This window comes from Nothoprocta perdicaria, unplaced genomic scaffold, assembly GCF_003342845.1.
Source record: "Nothoprocta perdicaria isolate Ctin4 unplaced genomic scaffold, notPer1 scaffold_75, whole genome shotgun sequence".
Lineage (NCBI taxonomy): Eukaryota > Metazoa > Chordata > Aves > Tinamiformes > Tinamidae > Nothoprocta > Nothoprocta perdicaria.
This window is the reverse complement of record NW_020456032.1, coordinates 3,007,782-3,028,512: the sequence shown is the minus strand read 5'-3', so window position 1 is coordinate 3,028,512 and position 20,731 is coordinate 3,007,782. Positions and strand designations below refer to the sequence as shown.

The following is a 20,731-nucleotide window of genomic DNA, read 5'->3' as shown; positions in this document are numbered from 1 at the left end:
GAGCAGCAGACTGTGCACATCTTTGCAAAATGGATGGCTCTTTGTGTTTCTCCATGGACACCAACTTGCTWAAGAACCATAGTGCAAATATTGGACTCATCAAGACACACTACATGTGTTGTCTGCACCCATGTGCATGCACAATTGCAGAGAAGGCTGCAGAACTGCTGCAGGATCAGAAGCATATTCATTTGCTCTCTTGGCCTGTTGCGGTCTTCTGCTGTGACTTAGCCTTGGACATCAGGAATGGGAACAGGGGAGGCAACCAAAGCACTTTGCCCGGTGACATGGAACAGCTAGAAAGGAGTCATAACACTAATGGGTTATTTTTATTTTAGAAGTTATTTAGACACAGTTTGGTGTGAATCAAAAAGTCCTAATWCTGGGCTGACACCCGGCTCTCAGTAGTCTTGACTGCTGAGATCAGGACCACTGGCAAAATTGGGCTGCGTTGGCTGGGGCAGGCCTTACTACTCACAAAACGAATGCAGACTGCTTTGCTGCTTTAAGAAAGACGGAGAAAAGGCACTTTTGCCATGGATGGGTGAGTAGGGGTTATTCAGCCCAACTATAGATTGATGTAAAAACTCTGCATTTATAATTCTTTAGCCCAATTCTGACCTTGTATCTTGGATGCTAAGAGTGAGGGGGTCCCTTGTGAGTGGGATGGGGTATTCTGACTGCCTCTCTTCTCTTCAGGGCCTTCTCTTTTCTACCCCTGAAAGTCTGAAACACCCCGAAGACCTTGTGAAGCTCTACCTGCACGAGTCAACCCGAGTATACCGGGATAAGATGGTTGAAGAAAAGGATTGTGATATCTTTGATAAAATGCAGCTGGAGATGGTAAAGAAATTCTATGATGTAAGTGTTGCAGTTCATGACTCTAATATTAAATATCAAAAAAAAAGTTTCTTGGGTAAMAAAGAGTTTAACTTGAAGTCTGCACATGGCTCATTTGTCTGGAGGGCAGTGCTCTTGATGGGAGCACTGCACTAGCAGCAGTTCTCTACCATCTATATTCTGGGCTGTCAATAGTGTGATATAGGTGAATGATGTGCTGTCTATTCTGGGGRCAGGAGGAGAAGATTTGGGCTCTGTAAATTAATTTAATTACTCTATTTAAGAGCTTTGAGTCTCAGAAGGCAGAAGCTGGAGAAGAGTCAGATTCTGTGCTTTCAGTGGGAGGAACTGGAATGCCGAAAAAAAAAGTCCTTACTGTTTTTTCTTCCACCAAAATTTCTTTCAAATGAAAATGCTAGACCTGCTTTCGTTCAGGCCTGTCATCACCCAGCAATGCTGCCTTATGAATTATACAGATATCATCAAAGTCAGCAGTGGTGCAGACAGATAGTTTTCCTCCAGGAGTTATCATTGTCCATGCCACAGCCTAGCRTTACAGTTATTGCTTCAGACTTTTTCTTGTGGCCATGTTCTCTTATGTCAGCAAGTTGAGTTTTTTTAATGTTTTGCAAAAAGTTGTGAAGTCAAAGTCCAGGATTTTGCCATGCCTTTTTTTTTCCTCTTGTCCACTCTGACTCTTTTTTTTCCATCCACAGGTGCAACTATATGGCTAGAAACAGGCTAAAAAGATATTTTCTAGAGTAACATGTTTTTCTTGGAAATGTAGCATACAGCTGTAGTGCTTTTTCTATGTAGTTTATACACACATTTTGTGGGGATTGGACCATCTATTCTGCGAACAAACCATTCCCAGTGCAGATCTATGCTGTGCCATACAACCTTGGATGGTTGGGATCTCCACCCACTAACATTTCTAATGCTATGTGTATATTCTCATGATTATTTTATGTACTTTGCATTTCCTTGTCAGGAGGTGGAGGAGACTTTAGAACAGACCAAGCAGATGAATATATATTGTCATTTTGCAAAAGGCATTGGAGAACCCAGCTATAGGCCTGTTCCAAACTGGAAAGAATTGAACCAGATACTTGTGGAAGCCTTGGATAACTACAATGAAGTTAATGCTGCCATGAACCTGGTGCTTTTTGAAGATGCCATGTGCCATGTGTAAGAAGATTTCCTGGCCTCGTTTTCTCATAGTAATACTTGACTGCACAGATTGCTTGCATGAAGTTTCCTGGAAACTGTAGAAATCCATAGTTGTGGCTGATGTAAGAAAATCTGGAGGTGTTGTGGGAAGTCTCAGTCTGAGGATACTGAAGTAGACAGACAAAAATAGAGGTTGGAAGTCCTTTATTTAGTGTCCATTTTTTTGACAAATTGAGCCTTCCACATATTCTGTGAATCATCCTTCACAAATACTGAGATTCTTCTCTGTCACTTGGAAGGCACTTAAATCTGTGAACAGGCTCTGGACAATGAGACAGAAGAACTGCATGCTAGTGGTTGTTTTAAAATCTGGATGCTGTTGTGATATTTCAGGCTCTTGACACTGTGCATATTGCACAGAGATTTATTGCATGTGGTAATGTACAAGTGCTTTATGGTTTATGTGAGTCCTCACTTAGACAACTATCTACAGAAACAGGTAAACTGGGATTTTTCTAAATGGTTATTTGGTTCCGTCTGGTACAAAGGTGTGCCTTGAGACCTGATCTAGAGCCATATTAATGACAGTTTTTAGGTAGGATTTTTAAATTTATCTAAAACGATATCCTGTGTGTTGTCTATTAGTTTAAATGGGTTGAGGCTTTGCTTTTACAGCTTTGAGTCTTTGAAAATTCCAGTTGCATTTAGAAGCCTGGAGGTCYAGACAGAGTCTCATTGAAAATTGGACATTTGGGAATACCTGAAAACATCAAGCTTTAAATTCTCAATTTCAAATATATGTATATTAAGTTATTTTTATTATATTTTTTATGTCTGTAAAATATTTATGTTTTTCAAAATCATTTGAACACTCTTGGAGAATCCCAGTAGAGATAGAACCTCATCTCCAGGTGCTTAAATGATTTTCATTGGGACTGGGTAAACTTAATTCATTTCATTTGGAGATTGCATTTTGCTGAAATATGCAATTTATTCAACTTCAAGCAGTGGGTAAATTTCAACTTGAATTTGCGAAAGATTTACGATGAAAAAAACTAATTTTTAAGGGCTTAATTTCTTAAAGGAAGTGGGAAATACCTGTTGATTATATCCCAACCCAGGGCTGACTGCAGATGTTCGCCACGCGTACAGCCCTGGAGAGCACAACAAGGACGAGTGGAGAATTAAACTAGGAAGACTTGCTTTCTGCACAAATCTGATTGCTTTTCTGGGTATAATTTCACAATCAAATGAAGTCTGTGATCAAATTGCATGATACTTGAGCAAAGCAGCACGGTGCCCTTCAAAGCCTTATTTGAAAAATTGATTCAGATTAGGCAAGGMAAATACTTAGTTAAGTGAGATAAATACTGACGATGATGGGAAGAGGGGAACAGGACTGGTGTTTAAGAGGGCAGCGAGGTTCTCAGAGGCAATGTTTGTCCTTAGAGTTTTAAGGAGTGGGGAGCATTGGCTATTGCCTTAAGAGAATAAACTAGTGATGGATAGCGTTAATGGTGCCTCCCTTAAATAGAAGTGAAAAAACCTTGGAAGTAATAATGAATTCTTTTCTTAGGGAAGATGCTTTTTGGTATCTTCCATAAGATTTGGTAGAATTAGGAGTTTCCTCTCCTTTAACTATGTACCTTATGCCTCTGTTGTCTGCTTCACTTATTAAGAAAGAAAGTTTTATGAATTTGAGTCCAAATGCAGAACTTCATGACTTCAGGAATTCCAAGGAAAGGTGCTATGGGAAGAGGCACCTTTCCTGTCCCAGACTAAGTCACTCTTGGTCTTAACTCTCGGAACTAAACTGTCCTTGCATGTGTAGAGGTGAGACATGGGAATGAGAGTGACAGAATCATGCTCTGAAGTAGTTGCGCGTTTGAATGAATAAGAAATAAGATTGTGCTTTCTAGAAAGGATTTATACTATTCTAGATATAGGTTGAAATATTTTCATATATAGAAGTATACCTCATATGAACATGAACCCCAAATACCAGACAAATTCCTCAGGTCCTTGAATTTTGTTGTGAAGTTCTGCACATGAACATAGAACAAAGTGTGCTTCTTCACTTGTTCCCCTCCAAAAATGGCCAGGCCGTTATATATTGCTGTCCCACCAAACATGTCAGATGGAATAAGAATTTGACACAGCCTGAATCGGCACTGAACTATTTTCTTCAACAACTGTGTCCTTTACATAGTTCTCAGCAGAGATTGGGATTGATTGCTGACATGCTGCTCAGGTTGCCATTTTTCATCCCATTTAGAGTACAATTTCCTAGTGAATAAAATATGTATTGAAAAGCACTAGGCAAAAAGAAAAATACTCCTTACTGATGAGAGATTTTTGTATGCTTCAATTTAGCTGCCGCATCAACCGTATCCTGGAGTCCCCAAGGGGAAACGCTCTGCTGGTTGGGGTGGGCGGAAGCGGCAAGCAGAGCCTGACAAGACTGGCAGCATTCATTAGCTCTCTGGACGTTTTCCAGATCACTTTGAGAAAAGGTTACGGGATCTCTGACCTGAAGGTAGGTGATTTTTAAGACATAAGCAGGGAGAAAGAAACAAAAAGCATGACTATTTCTGAAAACTTTGTCTGCATACTGAGCAGCGCTGGTGTAAATGTGAAAAAGCTCCAGTTAGAATTGTTTGGACTGCAAAGTGGAAAAATTCATTTCAGAATACCCTGATGAAGTATATTTACATTAAGATGTATACAAATCTTAATTCCAGAACTGGTGGTCCTAGCTGATGAGACCTGGTACTGCTTCAGTCCAAAGGTTTGCATTGAACTCAGAAATTGTTAATCAACATTTTGAAAATACCACTGAAATGATTTAAAAGTGTGTTAGTTGAGACTGAAAAATGAGTCCCTGCTCTGACTCTGGAAAAGAAGGAAGAAATCCCCAACTAAAAATATCCTTGTATGGAAAAATCATCTTCCTTCCTTTTCTTGGGAAGGAATAAAAGAAAGGAGTTGCAGCACCTCAACAGAGAAATAGTTTAGTTTATGTATATACATTTGTGAAAGCAGAAACCTGCAGCATTGGGGTAGCAAGGACAGGCATATCCTGACACTACTCTCTCCATCTGCAGATAAGGGATTCTGCCATCCGTTTCCTGCTGAGCTTTGGACTGATCAGGGATTGCATTGATAAGGCAGAAATTTCTCATCTTCAATCACAAGCGTTAACCTCTAAGTGTTTCAATTGCAACCTCTAAGTGTTTCAATTGCAACCTCTAAGTGTTTCAATTGCAAGAGCTTCCCTGCTTAGTGGACAGGACTTTCTTTTTATTTTTGATTTGTACAGACCCTGGGCATAATGTTGTCTTAACTGGTAATAAGTCTTACATTAACGATAGCAAGTCCTTCGCCACATCCCTAGAAAGACTTGGCCATGAAGATGGAGAAGAACTAAACCAGTGTTTCATGATAATTAATTGCAATTCCTTCATTCTCTATTAAAAGGAAGATTCTGAATGCGTCTCTTATTTTAGGAGTGATGTGTAGCTCACAGTTTGCAAAAAAATAGGTACAGCCTCATGTCCACTTTCTTTTCAACCTACAGGCAGACCTGGCAAACCAGTACCTGAAAGCTGGCATGAAGAATGTGGGCACCGTATTCCTGATGACTGATGCACAGGTGGCTGATGAGAGGTTCTTGGTGCTGGTAAATGACTTATTAGCATCAGGTGTGTCTCATCAATTTAATTGCCCCACTCCCCTTTCTCAGTGCAGATTTGGTTAAATGCTAAGTGAAATCCTGGGTTAAACTCTAGGATAAAAGTAACYCTAAGGTCTCATTGACAAGGATCCACTTCATTATCTGGTAGGCTTTGGTGACTTGAGATGTCTCATATCTAGCTTTTCCTGATTTTTGTCATACTGTAGTACAGCCTGTAGATGTCACGTGATGTGTCTATCATGCTATTGTAACTGAGAAGGGACATGAAGGAATGTATTGACAAGAGGATGAGTATGACCTGTGGATGCTGAGCATTCATACTCCAGTGGTCTGATAAATGTGATTTATATTATTGTGAGTCAATAATATAAAGTCACTAACTGACATGTCTGTGAGTGTTACGTGATTTTTGATCTCATTCCAGTCCTGTGTGTGTTAATGTGAATTCTGATTTCATTCCAATCCTTTAGCTACTTTATCCTCCCAGACATCTTTAAGTTGTTAAATTGTTGCTTACCCAAACAATTGGAAAACAATCTGTCCCCATGCAAATCCGTTTTTTAATTATTTTTTTTTAATGCAGACCATGGTGTAGCTGTGTGTGTGTGTGTGTGTGTAGCCTGTGGTGCAACTACAGCACCTGTGGGAGTGTACAACTGCGTTGCCATGACCACACAAAGTAACCTGGAGAGTGTGTATTCCCCAAACTCCGTGACAAACCGCTGCGAGTGCCTGTGTGCCATTTGTTGCCTTATAAATAAGTCAGGAGTGGGAAGATACCAGCTGGCACAAGTGGCCTCTGGATGGTGGGGGACGGAGAACCAAGAGGACTAGGGAGTGGTAGATTGTGAATAACTCCAGAGTTGATGTATGCAGCTATGAATTTGCCATATGGTTCTGGGCAGCAAATAAGGTCTTTTTGTGACAAATGGGTGACCGGGAATAAGGATTTGCTTTGTTGTAGAGGGTGGTGTGTATCTCCTACCACCTCCCTTGCACCTTGTAGATCCAAAGAGCATGTTCTGACTTGAAGTAAAACTCTGCAGTGTCCTGAGCAAGGAGCAGGGTCCACCACCTCTTTGAAACGCTCTGTCCATTCTAGTTGTCACCCCATGTGACCCTGTGGGTCTCTGCTGAGGCCGGGCAGAAGGTACCTGTTAGGAGATAGCTTCATTATAGGAGCAGAGAAGCCTACATGCTGCTGCAGACTTAGCTGGGGAATGCGATCATTATCTGCCATTTTGGCCAAGAAGGAACAGCTTTTTTGGCCTTTTCTAACTTTTTGAAACGTGGTTCTCTTATAGGAGCAAGCTGCATCTGGGTCCTGGTGATCAGTTACCCATCTTGTCTATGTAATAATAAATACGGACATTTATTAATGTCCATATTGACAATATCCTATTCAATAATGATGATTTCAATCAAAATAAAAATCAAAAGATAAGTGAATAGATAGGAAAATAAGTAATCACTAAAAAGCTGGTCTATTGGGTGTAYATTTTTGCCAGTAAGTTGCATAACTATTATCTTTTAAAGATTCTTAAAGAGTTTCAAAACCCTTAAAAACTTTCAAAAAACTTCATCTTTTGAAAAGTTTTAGAGATCTGGTTGTTCTGTGAATGTTGCTGGAAACGACATTGTTGAGCAGCTGCAGAAAGTGTTTATGTAACAAATCTATTTACAACTCTAAAATGATTACATTGCTATGTAAAGCATACTAGGGATTTGGTATTTTGGAAATCTGATTATCACTATGCATCAGAAAAATATGACTTTATGTACTTTGATTTTTTTATTTAATGCTCATTTCCTTTGTGCTCTGAGGAAGCTTGCTTTCACAACTGTTTGGCAAATCAGCTTGTTTTTTAGCGATGCTAAAAACCTCTGCTGTCTTTCTGCTCCCAATGTTCTTGGACATCCAATGACTGTTTCTGGAAGGACCTTTCCAGTACTGTGATGGGGAAGGCAGACTTCACCTAGCTCGAAGCATGTAACAAAGCAGAGACAAGCAAACCAACGTGTGCCCTCTTGTCTTAGGTGAAATCCCTGATCTCTTCCCTGATGATGAAGTTGAAAACATCATCAATGGTGTGAGGAACGAAGTCAAGGGTCAAGGCTTRGTAGACTCACGGGAAGCTTGTTGGAAGTTCTTCATAGATCGTGTTCGGCGACAGCTGAAGGTGAGCTGGTGGCAAGGGGAGCAGGGATCTTAAGCACTGACTGTGGTCCAAGAACCCCCTTTGGGTCTAACTTGACAACTGACARCCAAAAGAATTAAAAGACTTTAAGTTATATGAATTGCAGCATCGCATATTAGGAAGTTGCATGCTTGCAGSCCAGCTTCCTAGCCCTAGAAACCCCTATAACAACAGGTTAATATCCCCAAATGGTTTAATGATCTCTAGGCATGCCCACCCCATGAAGAAGATGCAGTGCAAGGAGTTAGACTTTTCCAGGAGGTAATTCACTATGCAGGTACCTCTGTAGGTACACGCCTGAGGAAGACCAGAACTTAAAATCCTGGAGGCTTTTGACTGGACATATTATGTTTGTGAAAACAAAAATATTCCTTTAATTCAACATTAATTTTGTATAAGTTGAAATAACTTTAATTGCAGTTTGTTTTTTTTTTTTTCAAAGATAAAGGGGGTTCATGGACTGGTTTGGGGGACATAAAGTCACTGTATTTTGGGGAGAGGAGAAAGGGGACTTGTTAAAGACCGGCTTTCACAGCTTCCGGAAAACCGATGATATTTGCTGCTTCATTGTGTGGTGTACACCTGCCTTGTGTTCTGGTCTTAAAAGAGTTCATAAATTTGGGCCAGTTTGTACAGACAGGAAGATGTTATAGAAGAAGGACTCAGATGGTTGGTGCCAGGTTTTGTTTATCCTTGATTTGATTCTTAGATGTTGTATCACTATTTAAACTGGCAATGGGGTAGAGAGTGATAGAATTTTAGCTTGTCCTGACTTCTGCACTCATGGTGAGGAGTTTCTTTCTGTGAGAAGAATGAGATTGGGCCTTCCTGAGGTCAACTGAGCAGGTTGAATGTTGCAGGAGTGGCTGATGGAAGATGAGTGACTGAAGACTCCAGAGCAAGAAGACTTCTGAGTTTTGAACCACATCAGTCCTTTTGAGTGCTGGCTTTGGGAAAATGATCTAGGCAGCCACATGTCAAAGCTGTGGTCCTGTCAGGAGAATTTAGATCCATTGAGGATAATTTCTTGTTGTACCATTTGAAACGGAATCTCTGCTTCCAGGCAGGTRAAAGCTTTGTGTCATTGCTAAAGTTGTGAAGAAAGGAATTGCTTATATTGAATGAAGGCTGCAGCCTTAAAAGTTTGCCAGGGTTCCACTTTAGACCATAGCAATGCTTAATGTGCCTGCTTGTTTTTGCTGAGGAGGAAAAATGTGTTTACTGCTAGATTATGCATTTTCCTGGCCTAAAGTGCAAGGGCTCCAAAGTCAGACTTGCTTTAATCTTACCTGCTAATGTGAGGATTTCCTCTGAAGTTGGGCTCTGTGCCTGGAGCCCAACCATCTGCTTCCAGACATGCTGTCTCAGCTCCTCCATTTCTTTGCTTSCTTAGGTTGCACTGTGCTTCTCACCCGTGGGTAACAAGCTGAGGGTCCGTAGCAGGAAGTTCCCTGCCGTCGTGAACTGCACAGCGATAGACTGGTTTCATGAATGGCCTCAGGAGGCCCTTGAATCTGTCAGCCTGCGCTTTCTGCAAGAAACGGAGAGCATCGAGGTGAGCCCGCTGCTGTGGCACGCTCAACACCATCTCACTGGTCCATCTAGAGGTGTCTGAGCGTTACTTGGTTTTGAATTCCTCTGGAGCCTTCTAATTCTGGCATGATGAAGTACAGCGCTGTTAGCATCTAGCTGTGGCCTCAGGTCAGCGCAAGTAATGAATCAAAAAGAATTTTATTAGAATGTGATAGTGGATTCCCTGTCCTCATCACCCTCAGATACTTATCCAGGACATCTGGATCACTGTTTGGAGTGATTGCTGGCAGCTCCATATTATGTTAAACTGAATTGAATCAAGCTCCTGAAATATGGGCAAGTTTTTTCCAGAGTGTCATGGATCTTAGCAGAAACAGAGCCGTTGACACCACCCTTATATATACTTATATACTGATAGCATAGTCAGTGAAATTACGGTTTTGCTACCAAAAAGGCAGCTTGAAAATCCATGCAGAAAATAACCTAACACTTSTAATTATTCAGTGGAACATACACTTTCTCTCCACATGCATATCTGAAAGTCTGTAATTCTCAAGGGCACAAGTGTGCCTGCCTCTCATTGATGACTACCAGCTACTAGACTAAAAGAGATTCAGTTCTGTTTATTTTTTTTCTGTACAGGATTTTGGAAGAATAAAGTCTAAAATGTTTCTTTATGAGTGTGCACTTTCCCCATTTGTATAGCAGAAAAAGCCTAAATTTATACTTGAAAGGTTTTGTTTTATAGAGTTGAGTGCTAGAAAAAATTGCTTGGAAGAAGATAAAATGAGAGATATAAAAGGAGGTATAAAGTACAAGAGCAGATGAAGTTATTTTAGAGATAACAAACCAAAAGGAATTGACTAAGATGCTACCTCCTGGATTTTGCTGCGGCAGAATAAAATGTTAATAAATTCCTTTACATAAGACAGAGGTCTATATATAGCAGTTGCTTTCTTTTTCCTATCTCTTATTTTTTCTTTTCCCCCCCAATATTTGTCCAAAAATTCCCCCCAAAAATATTTGTCTTCTCATTTTAACTTCAGGTTTCAGTGAAAGAGTCAATAAGCAAATTCATGGCCTATGTCCATACGAGTGTCAATGAGATATCTCGATTGTATCTGAGCAATGAGCACCGATACAACTACACCACTCCCAAGTCATTCCTTGAGCAAATCAAGCTCTATCAGAATTTGCTGTTGAAAAAGGGCAAGGATTTAACAGCTAAAATGGAGAGACTAGAGAATGGCCTGCAGAAACTCAATAGCACATCTGCACAGGTGAGAAAACTGGTTGTTTGTGTCTCAAAGTGAATGTTTTGTTGTTTCTAAGGTGAAAGACATTCTCTGTAACTTGGTTCAAAAAGGAGGGTGGGTTCCTGGRTGAGCAATGGTTATGTCCTGTGCCAGAAAGGAGAAGGGAAAAGATGTGTGTGTGTAAAATCTCCCTTTTTGAGCCAAGTTAATTCTGGTTTAAAGACTACATTAAATTGAGATATGGATCCAGTTGGATCTACATATATTTTAATAGCTATGTTTCAGCTGTAGTGACATAAGAGCTTATAAAACACAGAACTGTGCGTATTTAGGGCAAGATCAGTGCTTTTTGCAGTTGCATACAGGAAATCTACAATAACTCCATTATATCTTTCAGTTTTAATAGAACATCCATTAAAACTAGGCTGAAGTTCATTTCTTGTCATGATATGCCATTTATCTTTATGCAAACTAATGCATGTATGTTGTAGACTGCTCCACCTAAAATCTCCCTTGTAAAGAGCCCTACTGGCACACCTTTGAGTAGCCAGGTGGCTAAAAGAAAAGGATAGTTCATTGCCAGTAGGACTAAGGTTGGAGCAAGAAGCCTCTGTTTATGAAGTTGATTAAGATGCAGAGCACTGAGGACAAATATGTCAAAACTGAATCTAAAATTAGCTTTGGGGTCCTAAAATTAAACACTTAAATTATCAGATGTGCGTAATAGTCCAAACTGCTGTTAATTTGATACCAGTGTGGATATTTAGCACTATTGGAAATCATACCAGGTTAGATCTTGAATACCTATTTATATCTCAAAAGTTTAGCATTCACCTGTACAGAAGGTCTGCCGTGGTGCTGAGGAAGCAGCAAGGCCTCTTTCAAAGATTTGCAATTCTTATGTCTAGTCAACTTTCTTCCCTTGCTTTTCATTAGCTCACCTACCTAACCATCTTTCCCTAAAGAGAGTGGCTGTCTTTCTCAGTACCGCAAAAAATTGGGAGCCAGACTCCAGCTATTAGAACCTAATAAACTAGGGAAAAATCTGTGGGATGAGTCATTTGCTTTTGAGAACGACGCTTGCTGGGAGGAGGTCAGCATTCTCTTCAGAGCCTGCTGCTGAGTAATTTTTGGTATGACTTTGGTTAATACTGCATCAGAGGATTCTGGATTCGAGTCTTGCTTGCTCTATCAATTAATTGCTGACCTTTGTGATGTGTTTTGTGTTCTTGAAACAAGACAGGGGCAATCAGATAAAATGAGTCTCTTGGGAGCCTACCCTCCAGGTTTTCTGCTCTTTAATAATTCTTCTTTTTCTGTTTTGATGTTAGGCAACTAGTTCTTCCCAGTTGGAGCTACAGTACATCATCCTGGATCCTCTCATTTGCTTTGCTTTTCCCTTTGTACTTCTCATTACTAATTGCTTATCAGATCATCCAGTACTCGGGAAGCTGCTCATGGATATTTCACAGTTCTTAGTGCAATTAGAGACCGAGTGCTGAACTTTTTATGGCCGCTAATTTTATTCCATATTTTAAGGCATACTTGGGGTCTGTCTGCTAACACCTTGATCTGCTTATTATACTGACGTTGCATATGTGAAGGAGGGTAATAACGTTCTCCCTTCGCTGGGAGATGACAGTCTGCTGTGATCCTCAGGCACTCTGGGTAGTGTTATTCTCCTGTAATTTTTGCTTTCTTTTGCTTACCAACTACTTGATACCTAAAAGGCATCTTTTGCTTTCACCTGTGTTGGCAGGCGCTGAAAAAGTTAGCGGTGTTTATCTTGCTTTCCCTGGAGGTGGTAATGACTTTCCTGTGACATATCTGTCTTATTATTTATAAAGTATTTGTCTCTTGTCTGTTTTGTGGCACAGCGGAGTCCAGGGTGTTGACTAGAGCTTAGCAGGACGAGGCACTGCAGTTCCAGGAACTACTGTTGGCTGTAAGGCCTCATATGTTCGAAGGGGTTTGAATTATGTATCCATGCTCAGGACGTCAAATTTCCCCCTGCTTCTCCACATGGAGCTGCTTTTTATCTTCATATTGCTTTCCTGTGATCCTGGAGGCCTGGTTGTCCATGCCTGTGTCCATGTCAGGTATTCCTGCTGCTCACACTCTACCCTCAGCTTTTCAGTGACACTCCAATCTTGTAGACTGATGGCTTTCTAGTTTTCTGTTTTCCCACTGCTTTGCCTCTTCTCTGTTTCCTTCAAAATGAGACAGGAGGAATAGACRTTCCCAGCCTCCATCTCCAGAATGGCTTATGTTTTATATGTTGTCACCTCTTTGTCTCCATCAGTCTTCATCCTCTCAATTTGAGGATAAGCCACTGTGTTCCGAGGAAGAGGTACCACACAGCATGACAGTATCGACCATGCTGTTTTCCTTTCATGTGATGATGTTTTGCATGAGATGTTTTTGCATCCAAATGTTCCTTTTGTTGTGATGCTTTTCTTAGCCCCGAGTAAGAGCTCTGCCCACGGGTCTGGTGAGCTGAGAATGAGCAGGGTAGAGCAACCTGGAGGTTACATCTCAAGAATAATGAATGCACTGCTCCTAATCTGAGCTATCCATAAAACTTTGTTTTCCTGGAGGATACTGGAGGCGTGGAGGTGTCAGTGCAAGGAGGGAGACTGTGTGTGACTGATGGAGAAGTCTGAAAGCATGAGAAGCTGCAAGATGGGGCTGCATTGTGAAGGCTTTCTGTACATCTCTTGATAATAACCATTACCTATAAAAATAATAAGCATAAATAATGGACAGCTGGAAAYTTGGCAAGCATTTACGTTTTCCAAAAAATTAAAAGGAAAAGAGTGTGACATTCATGGACAGAGGAGGACTTTTCATGTGCTTGTCCCTAACTGTGCTCTGCTTGGGACTGCTCCAGAAGACTTTTGATTGGGAAGAAGTCAGGGCTGTGTCCTACTTGCTTTCTTTAAGACAGCAGTGTCATGCCTAAGGTTTCTGCTGTGTGTCTTACTGCGGGTGATGGAATGAGGTCTCCCTGCTGACCGGGTTGTCCAGAGGCATGTTATAAAGTGTGGGAAGAGAGGAGAAATAGATGAATGTGACAGTCTGGCTTTACTTGTGTCTGCGAGTAAGGCATTGAGGAATGTTGTGCTAAGGAAGAATTTGAGCAATACAGTTTCTTAGTGATGTCCTGAGTGGGGGAAAGGCAGACTTAAGAGAGAAAATTCAGTTATTTAGTTACAGCTCCTATTTCCATATTTCCTCTGTATAAATGCTAGCTCACCAGCAGTAACCACTGGGCTGCATTTAAGCCTTAGCCTTCCTTGAAAACATGGTGTTTCCTAAATGAGATCTAAAATCCTGCTGTAGGAAGGCTGCAGTTTAGCATATGTTCCCTAAAACACAGTAAAACCTTTGGGCAGAGGGTTCAGCAGAGCCCCAAAATAGATGYCACAGCTCCAACTTGCATCATATCTGATGGGAATTTAACATGCAGCAATAACCCAAGTGGGCAGTTACTTTCATGGCAGTACAGGCTGCTCTTCTGTGCTTCAGGACATTTGGATTCCTTTCAGCAGAGCCCGAAATCCTGACGATGTCAGTTGGGTGTTTACCCTTCCATTACTATACGTACTTAGCTTAAAGTGGGTTTTGTCAGGTTTGCTGTTATTACGAGCTGTGCTGCATTTACATCTGCTCTTTTTATATAGCCATTGAATGGACCGGAGAGAGCTAGAGGGATTTAATCCCTGGTTTGTCTTGTCTTGGGTAAATTCCTTAAATCTTGCATTCATATATGCATCCAGCGTGTGATTACAAATTTTGAGCGGAAGGTCACGAGSTGTATCTGCAATCAGCAAACCACCCCACTTCATTTTCCTGCACCCTCGGAAGACTTAGGCCTGAACAAAAAGTTGTTGCTCCGTTTGCTGACTGCAGTGATTACGCACTCCTGCGAGCGCCAAGGCATTTTGATTTACAGTTGCATCTTTGTCCTGGTGCAAACAGCCTCGTGCTGGCAAGCAGGAGGAGATGAGAATGGATTAAGTGTGCAGGGTGGGAATACAAAGAGAATTCTAAGAAACCATTCTCCACTTGAAGCTAATACAGAATGTCAATAGCTTTGGTTTATGTGATTGCAAATTGTGCTCTCCTGGTATAAGAATGGAATTGTCAACAAAAGCAAAGGTCTGGCTTATATCGTACTAAGTGTCTTTACATAGGTAAAGATGTGCCTGTGGAGCCATAAGCAGTCTTTTATGAACTCAGTGGTGGGACAGGGAAAGACAAAATGTTCTCTATGATCTGTGAAGAGGCCATRTGAGTTTTTTGGAATGTATGCTCTTAGAAGAAGAGTTTCTGTGTTCAAGTGACCACGCATATGGATGTGCCCATGGGGCATACGTTTCATCCTGTCACCAGAGAGCCCTTATGCCTTGCAGGTGTAAGAAGCTGCTCGGTGAAGCAGTTTGTATGAGAGCTGTGTGTTTGTTACCATTGAGATGCCTGCTGACTGAGTGGAAGAGCTTCCCTTCACCAACTCCTTTGACATTGCAGATTTTCTCCTCTTTGTCTCCATTCTCTGAGTCCTATTCAGTTTAAAGCTCCAGTTCATTCTTTGCCTATCCCTTTGGCTGGCTTTTCTCTGCACTTCCTTTAGGTCTTGTACCTCTGAGGAAGGCTTTGCCTATCAGCAGATCCCAGTTTTAACATCTATGGTCCGAGAAATACCTTTTTTCTCACAAGTTTGTAGGATGTCATGGTTGTAAGGGACCTGAAGTGGGTCTTTCCTCTACTTTCCATACCCTGAGCATGGGCAGGTAACATCTCTACCTCAAAATATACGTGCGCAGTCCATACATGCCATATTTGTGAACGGTGCAATACAGCCTCAGATATTGTCCTCAGAGATGGCTGAAACATGGGCGTATTTGGCTTTATAATGAGAGCAGCTTGCTACAAACATCTGTAAAGCGATTTTCTCTATTTGCTGCTTAAAGCTCTGCTGTGCTGATGTGCACAGGCCTGTTCACAGGGCCAGGCAGGGGCTGGGGCCGTGGCTGATCRCAGGGACTAGCCCTGATGTGGGGAGGCCATGCCCACCTGCCACTGCTCCCCATCAGATACCACTGGGGAGGTCTATGTTCTACCTCCTTTTGTGTGAGTGCAGGATCAAATGCTGCAGGACTTCGGTGCCTGGCTAGGCACCAAACTGGAAAGAATCTAAACTGGAAAGATCTGAAATGAACATTTCTACCTGCTTCTTGGTTGGTCCTGCCCGAAGCAGTGTTCACCTTGGCTTGGTATCTTTCAGTTCCCCAGCAGAAGAAGCCAGCAGTGGCACAGCCTCTGCAGCAGGATGACACTGCTGGGTTCCTCCTTCCCAGGATTCTCACTGCTAGCCGGGGGCAGATCGTTACATGCATCCATGTGCATYGGCTCTCCAAGCCTGGAAGCACAGCATAGGAGCTGCAGGACTTGCTGTATTGCTTTCCTGGGCTTCCAGGACATTGCTGCCTTTACGCACTGGCTCTCCCTGCTGCTGGTGGCTGTTGAGCCATGTTCCTGAGCCAATGCTGATGGGCAGTGGGGAGCAGGGTTGCTGGGCATCCATGCTCCATCACAGATTCTTTCCTTGTAGGTGGATGACTTGAAGGCCAAGCTGGCAGCCCAAGAAGTGGAGCTGAAGCAGAAGAATGATGATGCTGACAAGCTGATCCAGGTGGTAGGAGTGGAGACAGAAAAGGTGAGCAGAGAGAAGGCAATAGCTGACGAGGAGGAGCAGAAGGTGGCACTGATCACTCRGGAGGTCCAGCAGAAACAGAAGGACTGCGAGGAGGACCTGGCCAAAGCCGAGCCTGCCCTTGCAGCTGCTCAAGCAGCTCTGAACACCCTCAACAAGGTAGGACGAAAACTCCCATGGAAATCCAGTATCTCCCTTCTGCAGTAGCAGGGGCAGTTTCATTCCTGGGTCCAAATTTAAGGGCCTTTCATTACACCCACTCTTCTTCCCAGGTTGTGCAYGCTTGTGTTGCTGGTGTGACTTGTAACAGTGTACAAGGCTGCTTCAGTTACCTTCACTGATGGCCTGTAGAGAGCAAGAGGAGCTGCAGCCTTAGGYTGCAGGGTTGTATTGCGTCTTGCCTCTTCTCTGCTGTTGGCTCCACTGTTTTTCTTTTTGTCCCATGAGAAAGGGGAGGTTATTGTTCCATCACTCTTTCTTCAGGCCCCTGGGAAGAGCATCTCTGAGGGACCACCGCTTCTGTCCCTTTTTCTTATTGGYAGACCCAGCATATTTGACTATTTGTGGTATTTCATACTTGTTCCCAAGTTCCCTGGGAGCCTCTGCACTGAGGTGGACCTGCACATCAGTACCTGGGAGGCACGTAGGTGAGAGTGATCCTCTGTCTGGCGTGAGGGACTATAACTGCGTTAAAATATGTGATATAAGCTAAATACTGATGCTATGGCTGTGCCAGGCTATTGGAGTGGATTTGAAGGGCACTTGGGACATAATCCCTTGGCACTCGGTGCTTTCTGCTCACCAAAAAAGTAGGGCATGAACCTGCTGGGCAGGCGCTCTGTCTTTTCACTGTTATGGCACTTGTACCCAGAGCACCTTCCTGCTGGCAGGAGATCAGGTCTGATCTTTTGCAGAGGCTGTAACATTTCATTTAAGTGCACGATAGTATGAGCACTACCTGTTTGCTTTGGTTAGTTCTATGCATGTGCACAATCAGCACAGCAGGAATTGAGAAACACCCATAATACCAATGAGGAAGATATTAAAGCCAGCTACTGAAAGCTTTTTCTGTTTCATTTTTTTTWTCCCCAGCTTGTCTAGAGCATATTAGCTCAGCTGAGATTCAGAACTTCACTTGGACATATTCTACATGTATCTCGTGCATGTTCACAGGTGTGGTATGTGCTTAGCCAGCTATTGCTCCAGCTGTCAGTGAGCTTGGGCATCCACTTTGGCCACTCATGTCATTGGTCCCTTGGGTTTGGTCTCCAGACCATTTGAAATAGAAGAGCCCTAGAGATCTGCCCACTGTGAAACAGTTGGTTTTACATGGATCAAGTCTTTCTTGGCTTCCTCCTGCCCTGCTTAAACGTGGAATATCAACATGTGGGCACTGCTGGTATGTGTTGCTTCACAGAGCTTTGCTCCTGACTGCCTCCCAACTGTGCAAGCTGCCTAAAGCCTTGTCCTGAGACGAGGCAGCACTCCTTGTACATCATGCAGGAAGTGTGCTTGGTTAGGTTGTGTGGGAGCAGCGGAGATGAAAGAAGCAGCAGCGAGAACCAGAGGTGCATTAGAAAAGAGTTCACTTCTGAGGATCCTCTAGGCACCTTCTGCTCATTAAGTCCCTGCTATTGCGGTGACAAAGCAGGTGTGAGTCAATGGGGTGGTCTGACCTTCTCCAGCAGACTCTGTGTGAGGCAGAATTTCTCTTTCTTGACTGACGTCAGGCCTTGTTGAGCACATGTAATGTTAACTGTYTGCTGCATGCATCCGGGCTCCACAGACACTCTAACAGGGTGGCTKTTTGTCTAATACAAAAGAAAAATATACTGAGCATTTCTCAGGCATGGAAATGACCTGTTTAGGTGGTAGGTAGTCTGGTTCTGAGTGCAGGATCACAGGATGACCTCTAGGAAGAAATTTATTGAGCTGCAGACAAAGACCATACTAAAGGAAGATGCTTTTGGGGAAATCTGTAGTCAAGCAGCAGCTTCCTGCAGTAAGAAGTCTTTAAATGGTTGGTTTAGGGCAAGTTCCTGGAACACTGCAAGATTTTTCATTTCAGGATGCTCCAGGAGCCCCATTCAGAGCCCAATACTTTGAGATGCGGAATGTTCCAGAGAGGCACAAGTTACCCTCAATTTGTCTTTGGTCTGCAGTGCAGTCAGCATCCTGGAGTAGCAAACTCTTGCACATAGGGAGGAACAGTGGCACCACACCAGTTGCAGTTCAAGAAAGCATTTATTTGCATGATCACAGCAAGGCACAGCCCAAGCATATCCCCTTTTTTTGGGAAGAGGAAAGCAATTCTGAATCATCAGAAATGGATTTTCCACATGATTAGATTTCAGGAAGGATATGACTTGGCCATAAAGATGCATGGTTTTAATTCTTGTGCTTGTAAGTGAAAGACTGTGCAAGGGGAAATTGTTTATCTCTTTATCATTTCTGGATTCATGCTGAAGCTATAGAATATCTCATTAGGCAAAGATTAAGGTGATGGTGGGATTTCCTCTAGAGAGCTGTAAAGCAGCATTACTGAGCACCAGAAGGCATGGCCTCCTTTACCTGCTGATCTAAAATGCATCAGAGCGCTTGACCTGCTTGCTGACATGAATAATCAGCAGTATTTGTGTGAATATGTATAGTTTCTCCCCAGTTATCTAAGGCTGTTTATTTGGACAGCATTAGTACATGCAACGTTAATAGGAAACGTGGTGAGAAAAGCTATTGAGTAGAATGCAGTAATAAATATTGTCAGATACTGAGGAGCTTGGAGTAATTGGGTGGATGCATCTACATTTTTGTGCAGGTGCTGCTTGCTAGCCTAGGAGAAAGCAACCAAATCTGTTCAGAGTTGCCAGGTTAGCATGTTTGGTGTGTAGACTCCTCGGAGGGGGAAGCAACAGGGGATGCCTTTCTGTTAATCCCAAGTGGAAGGTAAGTGATGGTCATTGAGCAAGTTGCTGTTCAGAGGGTTCCCTTCCTGACAGGAGTTCTTCAAGAAGCCTATCTTGCCTAGGAGGGCAGAGCTGCTCCAAACTCTCTGCCTTTGCTGTGCGGGCATAGGCTCAAGCGTGCAGTGCCTGGGCTGCCTGCAGTGTTTCCTGGAGGAGAAAACGGACCGGTGAGGGAGTAGCTTTTCATTCTCAGGATTAATGGCACATTGGCCCGAGAGATCTCCCTTTCCCAGCAGCCCAGAGATCATGCACAAAGCTCACAACCCCGGGAAAGGCGGAGCAGGAAGCCGAGGGCAAAGGAGCGACGGAGCATTAGGCAGACGTGGGGCCTTGGATGCTGGAAGCATGAAGCATCGGGAAGCACAAAGGCAAAGCCAACAGTTAGAAGCAGTTAGAGTTAACCTGTGCAGTGGGTTTCTGTGACAGCATCCCGGTCTATTGGAATTCTCCTGCAGTCACTCGTGTCTTTGCGTCGCTCCCCGGGGCTCCGTGACGGACGGCTCCCGCAGCGGGAGCGCTCGCTGCTGCTGTAGGCGCTAACGCGATTACATGTGTTCCCGGCCCCCCGCGCTTCCCTCCGTCTTGGGAATACTGCCATGAGTCTGCAGGCAGATGAGTTCTCCTCCCCGCCTCCCTTGCCACCAAGTGCAGAACTGTCTTCGATCTCATAGCGAACACCTTGGCTGCGTTAAACTGAAGTTGATGTTAATCATTGTTACTGTAGTCAGAACAGCTCTATTTATGAGACACCTTCCAAATGATGGTAGTTACGTGTAGCAAATGTATGGGTTTGTTTTCTGGTGCACCAATTATGCCCATCCAATTGCAAACAGTCTATAATGGTCTTCTGTCCAGTATCAGATTGAGACCGTCACAGCTGTGTAATACCATCTCAGCAGATGCAACTTAACTCTGACTCAATTCCTGTGTGKTTTTTTTGTTTGTTTTTCAGTGAGAAGGTTATCTTTCTGGTGCTTTAAATAATCCCCCTTTGTTGCCATTAAATTAATCTGTAGCCATGTTGCTCTCTGGAGGAGGCCGTCCAGCTCAGCTGGTCTTTGGCTTACAAAAGTATAAAAGGATTTAGGTCCATGTGTGTTTCTGAGGTTTTAAACACTTTTTATTCTTTTTCCTTTTGGARCCAAGAAGTGAGCGTGTGGTTGATCAGTCTTGCTTCAACTGAACCGCTTCTGTCCATCCTGTGATACAATATGGACCATATTGGCATCTCTTACACTGTGCATTGTCCACTGACTTAGTAAGGATTACTCAGCATCCATGTCCTCAGGATCCCTAGAAACTGCCGTGGCTGAATCACAGACAATTAAACGTTCTAGCATCTCTTTTTTTTTTTTTTTTTT

The 20,731-nt window shown here is 42.9% G+C and overlaps 1 protein-coding gene across 1 annotated transcript in view; it reads left to right on the top strand.

Moving 5' to 3' along the window:
• DNAH9 (dynein axonemal heavy chain 9) overlaps positions 1-20,731 on the top strand; it is a 155,076-nt gene that overhangs the window by 61,417 nt on the left and 72,928 nt on the right. The window contains exons 43-50 of the mRNA XM_026051405.1: positions 700-861; positions 1,832-2,028; positions 4,384-4,546; positions 5,588-5,711; positions 7,742-7,884; positions 9,296-9,457; positions 10,482-10,715; positions 16,306-16,566. Coding sequence (XP_025907190.1) covers positions 700-861; positions 1,832-2,028; positions 4,384-4,546; positions 5,588-5,711; positions 7,742-7,884; positions 9,296-9,457; positions 10,482-10,715; positions 16,306-16,566 — 1,446 coding nt within the window. The remainder of the gene's footprint in view (positions 1-699; positions 862-1,831; positions 2,029-4,383; positions 4,547-5,587; positions 5,712-7,741; positions 7,885-9,295; positions 9,458-10,481; positions 10,716-16,305; positions 16,567-20,731) is intronic.